Source organism: Galleria mellonella, unplaced genomic scaffold, assembly GCF_026898425.1.
Source record: "Galleria mellonella isolate WM207_F2 unplaced genomic scaffold, CSIRO_AGI_GalMel_v1 utg33, whole genome shotgun sequence".
Classification (NCBI taxonomy): domain Eukaryota; kingdom Metazoa; phylum Arthropoda; class Insecta; order Lepidoptera; family Pyralidae; genus Galleria; species Galleria mellonella.
The window spans coordinates 8,062,326-8,080,923 of NW_026442079.1; the positions used below are offsets into that span (position 1 = coordinate 8,062,326).

The 18,598-nt window shown below is 30.6% G+C and overlaps 1 protein-coding gene across 2 annotated transcripts; it reads right to left on the bottom strand.

Moving 5' to 3' along the window:
- Positions 1-528: 528 nt before the first annotated feature.
- LOC113516568 (6-phosphogluconate dehydrogenase, decarboxylating) lies at positions 529-16,122 on the bottom strand. 2 transcript variants are annotated; one of them, XM_026900998.3, is made up of 12 exons: positions 15,930-16,122; positions 13,246-13,357; positions 12,927-13,041; positions 12,104-12,255; positions 10,575-10,667; positions 8,159-8,309; positions 7,351-7,461; positions 5,400-5,543; positions 4,543-4,697; positions 4,151-4,240; positions 2,881-3,081; positions 529-1,347 (listed from the first exon to the last, which is right to left on the bottom strand). In XM_026900998.3, exons 1-12 carry the CDS (start codon positions 15,935-15,937, stop codon positions 1,228-1,230), a joined length of 1,452 nt encoding a protein of 483 aa, XP_026756799.1. In that variant the 5' UTR covers positions 15,938-16,122; the 3' UTR covers positions 529-1,227. The 2 variants fall into 2 exon arrangements, with proteins under 2 accessions (XP_026756799.1, XP_052752501.1); XM_052896541.1 differs by lacking the exon at positions 15,930-16,122 and adding an exon at positions 15,337-15,355.
- Between the last annotated feature and the right edge of the window lie 2,476 nt (positions 16,123-18,598).

Consider the following 18,598-nt stretch of genomic DNA (forward strand, 5'->3'; position numbering starts at 1 on the left):
CCTACAGCGCCAACAAGGGGGCATTATCGCCCACTTTGGGAAAGGCTGCATTAGAATAAGGTAAAAAGTGAAGGTCGTAACTTATCAATTTGACAATTAACTAACAAAAAGTTGCCCCGTTTTTAAAGCTGGAGGCTTTATCTATATAATGCAAGATTGAAACGTATAAGTAATATATATATGTAGTATATACTGGGTGAAACTGTTAGAATTTTTCCAACTATATAACTAAATATTATATCCAAAGAAACATCTCAAAAACGAAATATGAGGTTCTAATTTTTATCTTTAATTTAGTTCCGGTTTAATTTACATATAATTAGATTAAGAAAGCTGGACTAGTTTCGGGACCATTTTAGAACTCGTTAATCATTTGTCGAGTTTTCTTGATGTAATTACACGTAGGTTAAACCGGTAATGATGATATTAAAATACTGTTTATTTCTGCTAGTAGGTTTTGTATCCATTTACTAATTAAAAATATACTTGATTTAAATAATAGGGCTATATAAACTTTAATAAAAGGAATTTATATATAAAATATATTTATTGCTTATATTTATTAATATACCGCAGAGCACCATCATTTTCACAACATGCGACAAGCAGTGGCTGCGCCATAATTTTATACATAATAAAGTTGATCCATACATTAACATTTGTCACTAAAACGGGTGATTTATATTTGACACACCAATCGTCATTACAACAGGAATGTAAATTGGAATAAATTGTGATCTTCCATAATCATTGAGAAAGCAAATAATTGATTACATTCACAAATCACAATCATAGCTGTAGACTTGTTAATAAAAATTTAGAGTTATTAACAATATGTAAAATACTAATAGTAATTAAATAAAATTAATTATAGGATTAAATACTTGAAAGAATGATTGTCTTAAACAGTCAAAAAAATATTATTAAAAAACTTAAGATACTTAAGAACTATATATATAGGTCACTTTGTTTTTAAAATCGCAACAGGCTGCTTTTTGTCCAAATATGGTTTACTCTTATAGTTAATAATAATACCAAGTTGGAAGACATTATTTAAACAGCTTAAGTGTGCAGTTTAAGTGATTATTTTTCGTTGGCCTGAATAAAATTATTTATAGAACGCATTAAACAATGTCCGCGCTAGATGAGTTTATTTCTTATATTTTTATATAGTAAATAGTGAACAATATTTCAATGACTTTCGTATAGTGTGCACTAGCTTACTAGCTAGTTATTGTAGGTGGAGGCGGACACATTGCCCCCGTGGCCAGTCCAATTGGTGTGCACGAACTCGCCGGGTTTAGTCACTAACTCGTAAGTGTGAGCGCCAAAATAATCTCTTTGTGCCTGTAATAATAATAAAAAAAAAGTTTTAAAGTGTCATCATCAGAACCGTCTGCCCACTGTTGGACACAGGCATCCCCTTTGGGGGATTGTGCTAATAGTTGCCACGCTTGGCAGGCGGGTTGGGAACCACAGTTAGGCTTTAGTGATTTTAAAAGGGACTATTGCCCATTGCTCAACTATTAAATTCCTTTGGTGGCCTCTTACGACACCTATAAAAAAGGAAGGATTGGCCCATTCTATGCCAGTTTGTCGATTGTAATAGAAGTCGGTTTATTATTACACAATTTTTATTTTTAAGTGTTTGTAATCCTAATATTGATTCGAATATGTAAAAGTACAATGAGTACACCTATCCCCCGATTTACACGGTAGATACGTTCCTGAGAAAAACGTGTAAATCGAAAATTAAAAATTTTCAAGTCAAAACCGTGTAAATCGAAAAGCTTGCAGAAAATGCATAATTTTGCTATTTAACAGTTGTGATTTTTTTCAATATTTTTACGTGTACACAGAAATAAAAATAAAAATTTTCATTTGTTCTAATAGTTCTTATTGTAGCTTCGTTCATGTTATATGATTTTGCCACATCTACTACTCTATCTCCCTTTCGTAAGCGATCCAAAATTTCGATTTTAGTTTCTAAAGAAATAACTTTTATTTTAACTTCTATCGACATTATAAGCCTATATTTTTTTTAATTTATGTTAATTTATAAAAATCATAATTATGCACTCACTTGTAATTTACGAATATGAAAAATTTAATCTTTCTGACACTGTGAAACTTTCACTCAAATACAATTTTCCGTAGATAAAACTTTAATTTTATGCGAAGAAATACAGACACAGTGTGCATGTGCAGCAAGTCAGCACATAAGCTCGGGATTCCCTGTGAGATGTGTACACAGCGCACGTGTTCAAACACAGTAGCATTTAGTAGAGTGCGATAAAAAAAAAACTTATTTGGAAAACCGTGTAAAAGCGAAAACGTGTAAAACAAGTACCGTGTAAATCGGGGGATAGGTGTATTATCTAATAGTATTATCTAAAAAATACTCAACCAATATTAAAAATCTTTTATTTATAGAAAGTTAATTATTAGCGAATAACATAGGCATATTTATCATTTAAAAAAATTTAGATTTCTACGAAAATCAATATATAATCAAAGTATAGAATATTGTTATCCAGAATATAAAAAATCTGTCTATTAAAGCCAAGCTATTTTTCTATCTACACACGCGAAGCCGGGGCGGAACGCTAGTCTTTTTTAATGATGATATTGGAATGGTAACATCGCCTGCACTATTGTTATATGCTGGCGGTGCACCAGTGAGTGATGATAGGTGAGACTGAAAGCAAGTCAGTTAGCTCATCCTGATGAATTCAACAATAATTGACCACGATGGTTTTTAAGAGAAACCGTGTGTATGATCGTGACATGATCTAGTACATTGCTAGTAATGGGACTTTTTGATCACACAAACAATCCCTTTCCTCCTACGGATCGCTACTCGCTTATAAAGACGAATACCTGTAAGAGATTCGCGGGCAGCGCATCTGAACGGTAGCCATCGTAAAATGCGAGGGCCGAGGAGAAAGCAGGCGTGGGCACGCCGACTAGCGCCGCTTGTGCCACCACCTGCCGCAGCGAGTTCTGTGATGCGCTGATACGCTCACAGAAGTAAGGGTCCAATAATAAGTTTGTCAGCTGAGGATTCTTTGTGAACGCGTCCTAATAATAGATAAACACTTTGTATAAACAAATACCATTTCCATTATATTCATACATTTCTAAAAATATACATTATTGTCCTTTGGAAAAATATACTAATTACAGTATTATACTATTTCCTTTGTTATGTTAATGATTAAATAGCAGTGACTAATATGTCTGTATGTATTAAAAAGGAGTACCATAAAAATAAGAATCCATTATAAGGTGCTTTATACTTATTAATAATATATCAATAGTCCTCTCTATAATTCATAGAATAAACAAGTTTAGATTTATTTAATAAGACGACGTAAACCTATCTAAAACTACATCAAATAAACACAAGCTAACAAGGTCATATGCAATGATAAACTTTCACTATTCGATCTAAACACACGTCAATGTACCTACTAAACTAATAATAGTCATATTTGTGAAATATCAATAAATTATATATAATGTAATGTATCATCTATAAAAATAGATTATGGTCTATCCTTTATTTATTTCTATTTACATATATAGGCAGACAAATGGATGATACAAATACTTTAAATAAAAACTGTCACTATCAAACTACCTAGTTACCTTGATATTAGGATTATTATGTAATATATATATATATATATATATATATATATATATATAACTCATAACTCATAGCGCTATTCATGTCTGTAGGTGACGGATACAATTCTCCATTAGATCGGCCGTCAGCTTGTTCGCCATTCAAAGTAACGCGTTAAATAAAATACAAAAATGTTTTGTAAAATACCGAAGAATAATTCTGTTTCTAATAATAATCTAAACTTATTTTTACATAAATTTTGTGTAGGGACAAAGAAACGAAATCGGGATTAAGCTTCTGAGTAATACACGCAAACTCCTCGTGTTTACATTGAATACCATTTATAGAATTCGTGATTAAATAAAACCTCATTCATGATCGGTGATAACACGCGCATTTCATCTTTATTCAAGTGGGCACTGTGTTATCACAATTGTACCACTGCTAAAACATTATTTTATCTATGGTTAAGGTCAGGGAGCCGTCATAGCCAGCGGTCAACATGTGATTGCCACTCACCTTGATGTTGCCAAGGAATACGCTGCGAATGATACAACCGCCTCGCCACATCAATGCAATGCTGCCGTAATTGAGGTTCCACTTATTCGCCTGCGTGATAATTATTATAAAAATAAAATAGAAACAAAATATTTACAATATCATAAATGTAACGTCACTACGAAGTACTTAAAGAAGCGATAGTTTAGTTTACACTCCGTTTTTTTTTATTAAATACAACATTAGCAACAAATCATCGTTTACTTCACCATTTTTAGAAAATTTTAAATATGGATTCACAAAATTTCTGTTCTAACATATTTCATATTATGTGTATATTTTTAGTTTTACATTCAGTTTAATTTCATATATATATAGTTATGAGATTAAATTATTAAACAAGATTTTCATACCTTTGCAGCTTCACGCAGTAACATAAAACCTTGAGCGTAGGATATCAGCTTGCTTGCATAGAGAGCTTTGCGAAGGTGATCCAGGAACTCTGTTTTATTGCCTGTGAACTTTAGCGACGAACCCGGCAACACTTTGCTTGCATTTACACGCTCGTCTATCGGGACAAATTGATGTAATAGGTTATATATTATTAAAATTACAGATACATTCAAAACTTTATAATTGTGGGAATAGAAATAAGATAATATGATTAGATCATTATAAATTTATTGTGCAATATATGAGTAATAGCTGTATTTATATTTATATCATGACCACATAATCTGTAATAATAATAAAAAAAAAATTGTACCTATCATAGTTATTATTTAGATTGTCTTTACTTAAATGGACTAATATTATACATTAAATCATTCTTAAGTTATTAATGTTAGTTCTTTTTGTAATTTTGTTCACATTTGTAGCATGATGCATTTGCTCGCTTTATACGTAAAACTCATTGTCACCAGTTACGTAATGATATAATACCCATTATATATTTTGGTATTAATAACCATATAATGTGATTTTAACTGTCATTAAAAAAACCGGTCAATTGTGAATTAAATCTACTTAATGAGAGTTCTGATTATTTTTAAATGAAAGTATTTTTCATATATTAAATTAGAGCGTGTTCATGGACCAAAATCTCATCTGATGTCACCCACTCACTCTAGCTTTGAAAGACCCCATGTTGCATATGATCTGGAAACGTACTAGATTTACTGTGTTGGTGTCATACTCATTTTATTAAATAAAATCCAAAGAATTGTTTAAATTCTTAGCATACAGCTAAAAAATTATAATTTGCCTTTACCTTTGAGAGCCGAAAGGCAGCGGGCAAAAACGGCCTCGCCAATAAGCGTGACTGGCACGCCGTACTCGAGCGCGGCAATGCCTGTCCACTTTCCAGTGCCCTTCTGACCGGCCGTGTCACGGATCTTTGGCAATAGGTATTTGCCTGCGTTATAAATACAAACAACATTTAAATAATATTTACATGTGAACCAGGTGTTACTATTTAAAAAATATAACATGTAGAAAAGCTTCTTCTGAGTAGCAACAAAGCAATAGTAAGAATATAATATCACAACTGCTATTCAACCCGAGAATGTCACAAATAAATAACAACTAAGGAACTCTGCGCAATACTTTAAATATTACCCTAATATTAGACAAAAATCTCGGAGATCACAGGCGTCTATGTGAAACTAATATTATCTCCACTATCATTGGAAAAATTAAGTGAAAACAGAAGAAATTGCTGCAGACTTGGCATACTATGCTACTTACTTGGCATATATACTTTATAAAGTCCACCTCGGTATGTGAGGATAAAGAGAATTTTAGGAGTTTAAACATGAAAAATAAAAATCAGTTTACGCAAATTATTCAAAAGCTACTGAACGAATTAAAAATATTTCAAGAAGAGATTATAGTTGAAGTAATTTTGCATATTTTGATATTTCTTTCAATATTCTAGGTAAAAAATTGATTAAGATATGATAGTTTAAGATAGAGTATTTTATGGTCTTTGAAGTGCGAACGAGACACCTCCATACGAATTTTCCCAATAAGTATCATAAGTCTGTCATTTTTTAATTAAATAAAAAACAATTAATCACTATCGTGCTACAAAAACATTAAACTTTATAATGACGTTATTGCAAAATTATATAAATCAATACCTAAAACAACTTTATTTTTTGGCATGCTAAATGCTTTGTACCTAACAAGTGTATAACTGAAAATAACAGTTATTTCAAAACTCACAATATCCAAAAATTTCATTTATAAAACGCTTGTATTATTTCCTTATTGAGCACAAGTTGAACTAATTTTATCAAAAAGATAAAATATCTTTCTTTATACATTTGTGCTTTATAGTATTATTCTATATTACAGAAGTGATGATATATTTAATTTTTAGAAATATAGGAAACACTCTTCTTTTTTAGCAAATCCCTTCGATCAGCGGTGGACTTTCTTTTTACAAAGTCATTTTAATTCATAAAAGAACTATGCTTACTTTTAGGCTAGCAGGTTTTTATTTTTTGCCTTATGATGTTTAAATACTAATATTTGTTTAATTGGGATAAAATATTAATGAATGATGCATTTGTATGGTATTTAAATATTAATCTAATTATACTGTTAATATTGCGTGTGTATGCGTTTAATAACGAACTCATTTATTAGTTCGTTATAATAATATAAAACAACATTATAAAAACACACTAATTGGATTTTAATTAAAATTATTAATGAGAATTCCATAATAAATGCAAAAATGCGACTGGTTCAATTATTTTCAGGTAACTTAAAAGGAAACTAATTATACAATATATATATATATATATATATATATATATATATATATATATATATATATATATATATATATATATATATATATATATATATATATATATATACATATATACGACAGTTTGTCTCAATTCTAGTTATCTGGATCCCTACAAATATAACATATGGATTTAAATATTATAATATGAAATTATTGGAATGATTTAAACAAATATGGACCTTTTATCCATTTATTTCTCATAATATCCCTTTACCCTATCCTATCTATCGTATTTATACACATCACGTTACGGTATAAAATATACGCTAGAATAACATGTTTCCAATCGATAAAACACGTAAAAACAAATATCAACTTCATTTGTCATTTCCTTAATTAAGTGGAAATGAAAATAGACTATAAAAGCAAATCTTAGAAAGAGTAGACAGCTATAGCTTACCATCGGTGTCTTTAAATTTTAGGATATCTCTGGTAATTTCGATAAGAAACGAGTCCAAATCGCCTTTATTCCACTCTTCAAACACCTGAGACATTTCGTCCTGGTCAATACCTGTACCAAAAATGTATAAATAATTGTAAAATAACACAATAATATATCAATTACTTTATAAAATTTAATTATAAAGCGCCAATTAACTAAATCACAAGCTTAGATATTGTATAGAAACCTACCTATTATGAAAAAGTAGCCATAATCATATTCCTAGCTATATTATTTTCATAATTTTGTGTCCGCTTGAGAATCGAACTCAAGACCTAATTAATGTAATGCAAGATATGACTACTATATCAGTAAAATTATCATAAACGAGTAGGTACAAAAAGAAAGTCATATTTTAATCTTTGTTATTAAGGAGTCTGTCAATGTATTCATGTAAATTAACTACAAGTAAAAAACCATCTATATGTTTAAGCAAGTTTGATAAGGAGGAGATTCTCAATTTGACTGTATTTTTTTAAGTTTGTCTATTTCAATTTCTATATAATCAGTGTAAATAACACAATTTAAGATTCGCTGCGGGGACTCGCTAATATTGTGACAAAAGATCTTCATGTCACAACATTCAACAAAGTGCGAGTAACGCCTAAAGCGTTCACAAGCTGAGATGACCCTAGATGTTTGCCATGACATGGACCATAACCACAACCTTATGGTATTGTCTATCTCCTCGACATTCCTTTTGTTGGAATCCATTGGTATGGTGTTAAAAGTTATCAAAAATTAATAACACATAAAAATAGAATACCTATGACATCTTTCATTAAATTATATGCTTCACAGATGAGCTGCATGTCTCCATATTCAATACCGTTGTGTACCATTTTGACGAAGTGGCCAGCACCGTCTTCTCCGACCCAGTCGCAACATGGCTCGCCATTAGCTTTTGCGCATATTGCCTGAGTAAAATCATTATTGCAATATTATATGATTAGAAATTAAAAAAATATATTCTATAGTACTTTATCCAAATAATAATCGATTTTCGTGCTAGTTTTTCTCGTTGGTAATGACATTTCAAACTAAGCAGTGCATTATAAAATAATTTTATATAAATATATATGATACATGATATTGTTATTTAGAATTTATAAACAACTACTACAGTAAGTGTAATAGTACTAAGTAAGTACAATACGGACAATCTCTGCCGTTCATTGCGAATTGACCTCACCTTCTCACATACCCAAAATCTATTGGATGTCTCTAGTCTACGCTTCAATAGTCCCTGATGTCAGAAAAGGATAGAAGATAAAATATTTACGAGGTATGGAGAGGATATCTAGCTAGTCTCAGCTAAGTTTTAATATCAACAGAAATTCCAGAGTTATTTAAAATTTATAATTTCATGTCGACTCAACTGCATCACACTAACCTTTCCCCTAGTCAAAGTAAAAACGAATATATTCAGAGAATTGTTATCGCTAACAAGACCATGAGATAAAATGAGATGTCTTGTTCTTTTATATGTGAGCCCAGTACCCTCCTAGATAATCTATTTATAGACTACCTTATCTAGGAGGGTTTATTATTTTTATGGAAGCGATCATTTAGATGATTAACAAAATAAAAAACTATTTAGCCCACCTCATTAAAAATAATTATTATGTCGTATAAACACGTGGTATAAAGACAACAAAGGTGCTACGTGTTTCTCAGAATATACCTTGACATCCATGACACCACTTAGACGTTGCTATTACTAAGAATTAAAATATTACCCGGTATTTAAAGCCCTTCTTAATAAAAAAAAAAATCATACTGGTGAACAGTAACAGTGATCTAATAGGAGTAAGTGAAATACCGGTAGTTATTTATTATATCATCTTGATCATGATGACCGGTTATTATATCATATCAACTTATTTTACTGTTGCAATAGATTAATAAAAATGTTTATACTTAGATCTGTACGCATATTGTGACTAAATACGAGGTTTGTCCGGAAAGTACGTATAAAAGTTTTTTAAAAATTTTATTTTACAATTATTCAGGTAAATCAATTTTATCCCCTTCAAAGTACTCCCCCTGTGACATAATGCACTTGTGCCAACGCCGTTTCCACTGTGAGAAGGCTCCTTGAAAGTCCTCTGGTTGTAGGTTTCTCAGCTGCCCCGTCGTAGCTTTTTTTATCTCATTTATGTCCCCCAAATGCCGCCCCCGAAGTACCAATTTGGTTTTTGGGAACAAGAAGAAGTCACACGGGGCCAAATCCGGCGAATAGGGGGGGTGTTCGGTCACCGTAATGGAATTTTTACTCAAAAACTCACGGAACGATCTTGGCGCAAATTTTTTTCATTTGAAGTTCGTTTCTTAGAATTTCGTGGACCACGGTTTTGCCCAAATTAAGCTCTTCAGCCACCTGTCTGACCGTTAAACGACGGTCCCCATTAACACAAGTTCGAATTCTTTCCACGTTTTCGTCGGAATGTGAAGTGGAAGGACGTCCTGAACGTGGGTCATCTTGAACGCTTTCTCGGCCCTCTCTGAATCTTTTTAGCTACTTGTGGACGGTTGGTTCCTTCACAGCATCATCCCCATAAACTGTTCTGAGATCGGCAAAAATTTCACGGCCATTCTTGCCGAGTTTCGAGAGAAACTTGATTACGACGCGCTGCTCTTCAACGGAAGCGGGCTCCATGCCGACGGGGTTTCGTTAAGAGGTAACTTCACAGATGGCGTGACAAGCCAGTTCGCACCGCACGGCGGTCAGACCAGAACTGAAGCATTGTTAGGGACATAAGGAAGGGGTCCTGCGCTTACCTGGCCTCCCCACTCCTCTTTCTCGCATTCCAGAACACTTTTATACGAACTTTCCGGACAGACCTCGTATGCATACAATATATTTAATTATATATTGATATCATAATAAATAGTGTGTTAACAATTGGTGTACTTCACACCTTTGTTATTTTTCTAAGATTCGACTAATTGTTTTACACTGAACGCTGCGCAGCTTTTTAGGTCACATTCAATGCTCATACCACAATATATGAAAGCATGTGCTTTTTAGCGCGCGAAACCCAATTACATACACACACATTATCACATGTCCGGTCGCTACTTATTCCTATAGTTGTGATAATCACGGATCGTCGCGTTTTTGTATGAAGTTTCCAGGGTGTGTTGCATAAACTGTGATTTTATATAATTAAGCAACATACCTGGAATATTGGCTTGACATGTGGCCACGCGGCAGGATGACCCCCAGGCATCAATGACGGACCGTAACGCGCGCCTTCTTCTCCGCCACTAACCTGGTTAATTATAAATCTTTATAAGCGAAATTGGCATAGGACAAAAATCAATTTGTATTTGATCATGTTTTATTTAATAAATATAGTATATATTATGTTCTCATTAATAAAGCAAGCACCAAACAACCATATAAGAAAAATTTGAAATTTAAAGCATATCTACAATATCATTTTAAATTATGAGTAACACAACAAAGAAATATTTTTATTCAAGTAAATTTAATCATTTCCTGATTTCAGCCAAGAATGGGCAAGAAACTCAGCTGTTGCTTTTTTTAAAGTTTAATTAAATAAATAATGAATTTGTGTCAATACAAACTACTAAGCAGTATCAGATCATAAGATTTAAAATGAACAAAAATAAAAGTAATATCAAACATCATAAATTTTTAAAGGATGAAATCAATGTAAAAAGTACTACTTTTCATACAGTAGTTTCACAAAGGAATGCACATAGAACTTTTGTGTGAAAATGGAGGCAGGAAATTACCGAAGTACCATACATTGGTTCGGTACCTGTCAAAGTTTAAAGCACGTTTGAATTGTAAAATCGTTGGTTGAAACTATTTTAGACATTTTTGGTCGTTGAATTTTTTTTTTTTATATTGCATCGTCTGAATTGCGTATTTCTATTTTACTCTGGGTATCGTATTTGATTAATCTGGGATTGCTTATCTAAATAATTATGACATTACTGGATTTTAATAAAAACAATGGGGATGGCGATATTTTTAATTTTGGAGTAAATTTGGGGTAATTTTATGCAAATTTGGCCAAGCTTTATCAAGTGGTTGTCACATTTATTTTTAACCAACTTCAATAAAAGGAAATAAAATACAAATTAGCTAAGTTTAGTTAAAACAGGAATATTCAAATTAATAATCTCTTCGTTTTGAAGTCAATTGAAAATAAATGTTGCAACACTCGCTATGAAAGTGGCATGACAACAGATGTCTATGAGAGATAAACTACTATATGAAGACTATTTACACTGTAATAGTAAAGTAAAAAGAAACTTGTTAATTAGCCCTCGCCAAGCGAGCATAGCCGTACCATTCTTTTTTCGAAGCGACTCCCAGAATTTATACAAAATCTACTATCTCGATTACTAAGTAAATGTAGCGTACTAAAGAATAAAGTATTTTATTAGTAGAACATTTTTATAGTGTTATTGCCAAGTCATTATAATTAATATAGAAATAAAGATATCATTATTATGGAAATAATATTAATATGGTTTTCCATAGACCCTAACTAAATTAATAACTTGGTTTTACACGAGATTTCACAACTTTTTTAATGTTAGAACTGTTTGATGCTTTTTTAATTTTTTTTTTTATAGTAAATATTGTTTACTGACCATTACATTAATTATTAAATATAAATTAAGGCAATAGTGCATATAAAATTATTATTATTAATCAAACTGAACATACTCCCATTCCAATGTAGTAGATACCGGTGGGTGCTAACTCTTTGCACCATCGCTGTGTGTCTAAATACTGTGAATTTCCACCGTCAATGATGATATCTCCTTTGTCCAAAAGAGGTATTAGATTTTTCACAAACTCATCAACCGCAAATCCCGCTATAGACAACAATAGAAAATAGAAATAATAGACATATATTATTACAAATAATTTTACATTATTACAAAAAAATAAATATTAAAATTAATTAGACATTTAATGTTATAATAAAATAATAAAGAATTCTTTCTTATTTATTCTAATTTTTCTCTATCCAGAATGATTTTTGTGTAATCATACAGGGCTATTTAATACATTAAAATGACTATTGCTACTTAATGTACTAATATTAGTATATAAAGTAAATAAAGATATTCTTATTCTTATTCTTAATAAAGTCTAATACCAGGTTTATGCAGTTTCACTATTTGCTATTTAGTTCACATCTCTAACAAATTATTTAAGAACATGCAAAAATTTTAAAATTTTGAGCTTGATCAGAAATATGAAATAAAAATAAAACATATTTCTGATCAAAATTCTATTCTATTATGTAAATAATACAAAATATACTCATGGCAATAAAAAAAATAAACTATAGTTTCTTAATATTTTTTTATAAAACTAGTATAATTGTATCACTGATTAAGTTTAAATTACCCAAGTTACATAAATTATTACCTAGACAGACCCATTACAGAAGCTGGCCAGACAGTCGAATATGAATTATGAACTCATTCCATTTAAATACATTATATTATGACATGTTCCTTTAAAAGAATTATCTCACCTTTAACTAATAACATAATTTTTCTTGGTTTCTTTAACTTATTAACCATATCTTCTAGAGAATTAGCACCAATGATCTTGGTTCCTTTTGCTTCATTATTAAGAAATTGTTCAACCTTAAAATACATACATTGATTAATGAGAAACAAATGTCTTGCACTTGATTTTATAAATAAAATTCATAAGGGAGTTAGTGTGAAGATAGAAAAACAAATACTATTTTTAAAATCTTTGTAGTTTATATTAATATATAAAGAAAAATTTATGTAGAACAATTCCATTATAAGGCTAATTAAAATAATTTGTAAAAAAATAATTACCTTAGCAACAGTTCTGTTATATGCACATACCACAAAATTATGGTCATTCATATTAAGGATAATATTCTGACCCATGACAGCCAAGCCAATGAGGGCAATGTCAGCTTTTAGGCTAAAACAAACATATTAGGTAAGGTAATAACAAATATTAAATTATTAGTCAGAAGTTGCAACTATTGTATACTTCTAATGTATTCCATTATTTTTGTCTAACAAAATGGGAGACAGGCATGACGGATATATATTATATAGTGTATCTGAAAATAAATTACTCATAAAATTATTAAAATAGATAAATATTGTTAAAGATATAACATAGTATTATTTAAATCCAAACTAAGCAGAGCTTATTTGTACTATAGATACTAAATAACTGTTAATTATATATTTTTTAGAAATATTACATAAAACAAATACGTTTTTTACTATGCAGAAATCCAACCAGCAAACAAAATGTAAGATAAAGAAAGATAAGGTAATGTGTTAAATTGCTGCACATATTTAAGTTAGCTGTATTTAAGGGAGGGCCATGTCAACGTCAAATCATTTTTATTTACATAGACTTGTTTACAAGCACTTTAAAATCGTATTTTTTTAATCTACTGAACATTTACGGTTTTAAATCTCTGTTACATTATGTGTATTTATTTAAATGTAGTATATCTAAAATTACATGATCGTTTAAAGCCCTGTACATGATCGACTAACACCATGCACATTTACCATTCAAATAATTGTTTAGTGTGTAATATTTAGCCTTCTCCAATAAGTTTTTTTCTTTTTTTAATAACAGTGATAAACTTAATAAAAATTAGATTCAAAATATCCTTCAGTATAATATTTAATGCTCAATCTCATATCTATTCATATTATAATTTTCTAAACGATATTTCTGAACAGTAAGTTTGAATTTGTATTTAGTGTCAAGATTTTTGAGATTATTCATTTTTAAGAAACTGTTGAAAATTCATGCGTATATACAAAATGTTTGCGTATATGTACTGTAACATTACGTTGAGAATATTTGCTTCTTTAAATTTTTTTCTTAATGATTCATGACTTCCCATAGAACAAATTGCTCCAACAGCATGTTTTTGTAATATAAATATGCTTTGGATGTCGGCTGCTTTACCTCATAATATATATAACAATTTTAATGCCTGGAAAAAAACCTGTCTTTCAATAATTATAATATTATGCACTGCTGTGGAATGAAAGCTCATCCTTTTCTCTTCTCAAAAATATAAATTTGTTTATTCGTCTATCCAGTGGACCTTTTCTACTGTTGTACAATTCTTATTTTTTCCAGGCCAATTCTCATTTTTTATTGTCAATAGTTTTAAGATGTGGTTTCAAAACCACTATGTATCCTCTAAGTCCTGTGTCACAGAGTCTTTTCACTGTGATGCATTTAATGGTTTATCATGATCTAAATTAAATTCTGCTTTGTTTGTTTTTGATAACTACAATCAAATCTTCACTAGAAGTTGTGGCTCTCAGTCTGCCTGAACAATGTTTGTTGCAAATTATTTCTTTAGTCACAAGTTTCTTAACATCATAGGCAACAGTTTACCTAGGTATCTTCTGCAGTCTTGAAATCACACAATTACTTTTACAGGATTCATGAAGGCCAATTATTATACTCTTGGAAATAATCCTTATTTTTACTCATTTTCTTCAAAAAATATTAAATACTGAGCTATGTAGAGTGTGTTTTCTGGTCAAACGGCATCAGATAACTATTGTCATAAAATTTGTAGTATTTATTCTATAGGTAAGTTATGTTTATTTCTCAATAAATAAATCAAAACAAAACTGTGACTTCAAAGGTTAACTATAAAGAAATTCCAACAATAACACTATTTTAATTTATGACCTAAAGCAAATAACAATAAATTATTTATTATTTTATCTTACTGTTTCTACAAACAACAAAATCAAATACTTAAGTCTAGTTCTCTTTTGTTTGAAATTACAATATTGTACACCACTTTACCAACTGACATTGATGACTTTAGGAGTACTTTCCAATTTGGGTTTGCTGGAAAAGAATTCTTTTAGAATTAAGCTTGCTTTTATACATTTACTTACTGCTGTCATATTTTTATGTACTTTCAGTGTGTACAATAAAGTATAAATAAATAAATGTATGACTTCTTTAAACTTTATAATTTGTAACTTAAACAAAATGCAAGTGACAATACCTTTTGAGCGGTGATGTACATTTTTAATTCACCTTGGGCTAACCTTGTATGTAGCATTGTACATTTTTCAAGAAAATTTTGAAATAACTTATATGACATATTAAACCATTAATTATTAAACTCCTTTTTAACTTTCATTGTAGCACCATTTAGTACAAAATTATTATTAAGTTTTTTTATTTATTATTAACATTAACTGTATGAATTTCCTATCAATTCGTACTAAAACAAACTTGTTCACTAATTATGACAGAAATTCCAATAACTGCTTAATTAGATACCTACTGCATTGTAATGTAAATTTTAATTTAATACAAGGTACTGAAAAGTATTGAAATTTATTTTAATATAATATTAAAAAAATCAAACCTCTATGTTCAATGAAATTTGAAAAATATAATTAAGATAAATAAAATTAACGGCGGCAAGCTTTATTAATTAATGTATTTAAATAAACATCTAATTAAATTTAGTACTTACTCAGACATTTTAAAAAATTGTTTTCATATAAAACAAACAAGAACAAATATAACGAACACAAAACGATAACAAATTTTCGTGCAAAATATACTAATTTCACAGATCAAAAATTAAACAAGTATCTATTTTTAATTTACTATGATTGAACGTATTCAAGGTGTAGTTACTATTCTCAATCTATGATTGAATACGTCTAGTTCTTTTGATTTTATTTGACGAAACCACAGAGCAAAGAGCATTGTTGCCAGATTAGGTACTTTTTTTGCAATATTGGAAAAAAAAATTTTATTGTAAAATTTTAGTAAAATGAAATTCTTGGAGAAATATGGGTTTGAAAAAGTGGATAATGTTTTTGGAAATTTTGTGTTATAGTTTTAATCCTTGAAAACGCTGTAAAGGTATATAAGGTACATAATTTTTTTCATTCTTACTTATGATCCCTCACTGGTGCCCCAACAGTATATACTGTTAACACGGCCGGGATTACTATTCTATTATCATCCATTAAAAAAAAAACTGTCTCTGTAGCTGCACTCTTTGGTGGCATAATAGATTAAGTAAATATTGTATATGTATATATATGCTGACCATATTTTAAGTATTAATAGATAGATATTTGAATACAACCGATCGTACAATAGGTTAGAGAAGGGGGAAAAGAGATTATTAGCAATGGAGTTTGACAGCCCCATTGTTAGCAATTTGCCCTATTAGGTCGACCTCCACGTGGTTCCCCCTGGAAACCATCGTAAACAATTCTTGTTGAATTCGTCATGATGGGCTAACTGACCTGCTTCATCCTCACCTATCATCCTTCACTGGTGCCCCGCCGGTATATACCGATGGCGCGGCTGGGGTTACCATTCCATTATCACTCATTAAAAAAAAGTCAGACAAAGTCTCTCTAATCTATAACTTACACTGTGGAAATTTCGAAAAAAAGGCGGGAGACGTAAAATTTTGCGGTCGAGTTTTTCTGCATTAATATTATTTTTTTATTATAATATTGATCAGATAAGTTGCAAATAGCATTTATATTTGTTGATTTTCGTAGATTTGTGTAATAGTAGCTGTAAATTAGGTAAGTTTTTGTATATATTTATTTTTAATACATGGACCCCCCGGATGATCCCGGGGGCATGGTCTCCGAGGTCGCTCTTCATGTAATTATTAGCAATAATGAGGATTCCATGGGCACAGATTGCTCTGTTAATATTTCTGATCATTCTGGAACAAAACGAAAACTAAATCGGTAGCCGGCAATGTTTGTAGGCATTGCAATAAAAAACGTAGGAGGAATCGAGGAAGTGAAAACAATAAGAATAAATTTTCATGTGAGTGTACTCAATTCAACGAGGAAAACCAGCAACAATCTTATAACAATAATTTAATAAATAATCAGGAGAATGACTCATCTCATCCACATAACTTTATTAGTAGAGTTTATTATGAACCTTATGATTCTGCTCCATTCACCGTTCACATACAAAAAGTTTTATCATCCCCGGATGATAATTCTTCACTTCACCCAATAGTCTTTGGACGTTTCCTTCAGAAAAATCCTTTCAAAAATGTAATTGATGGTAGTCTGAAAAAGATAGGGCGAAATAGATTATCATTAGCTTTCTCTAATTATACAGATGCTAATTCTTTTATAAATAGTATGGATTTAAAATCTCATAATTATAAAGCCTTTATACCAACATTCAAATTAACAAGGATGGGAATAATAAGGGGCATCCCAACTGCCTGGTCTGATGAGGAAATTATAGAAAATGTTTCAGTTCCATTAGGTTGTGGCAAAATTTTGAAAGTTAGGCGTTTAAAGAGAAAGTCTCTTGTTAACGGTAAATCTGAATTTGTAATGACTGAATCCGTTGTTATAACTTTTGATGGTCAAGTGTTACTTAAGCGAGTTTTCATATGTTATAATTCATTGCCTGTTGATTTGTACATATACCCTACCATTCAGTGTTATAATTGCTATAGGTATGGCCATAATAAAAATCAATGTAGATCTGTTCCACGTTGTTATAAGTGTGGTCAGGGCCACTCTGGAGAATCCTGTTTTGTTCATGAAGAAGATTTTTACTGCTGTTTATGCCAAAGTGCTCACCAGGCAAACAGCAAAAAATGTCCAGAATTTCCAAGGCAAAAGGCAATTAAAGAAACAATGGCTAAAAGTTGTATCTCTTATGCTGAAGCAAGCAAATTGCATGCTCCTTCTATTAAATCATATGCTGACACTCTAAGATCTAATCCAATTATTGTAAATAGTACAGTAAACTCAAACCAGAATGGGATTCATAATGTAATTTCTCCTCATTCTAATAAATCTTATAAAAAAACCGTCATAGAAAAAATTCGTCGTCCTCCAAAACCTTCCTATAGGTTTGATCGTAATGAATATATCACTTTAACAAAAGACTACAATCCTCCTGCTCCTGCAGATGGATGTGGTTATAATCAACAAGATGAATCTAAACAATCTATTTCTGAAATAGTAATAGCTCTTTTAAATTTATTAACACAATTTAATATCATTCCACCGTCCAACGTTGCTTCTCTTTCAAATGCATTCATTAATATTTTAAATAATAAAAAGAACGGACAACCAAGCCAAAGTTCTGCAGTGGAACTGCCGTAGTGCAGTTAGTAAAAAACAGATT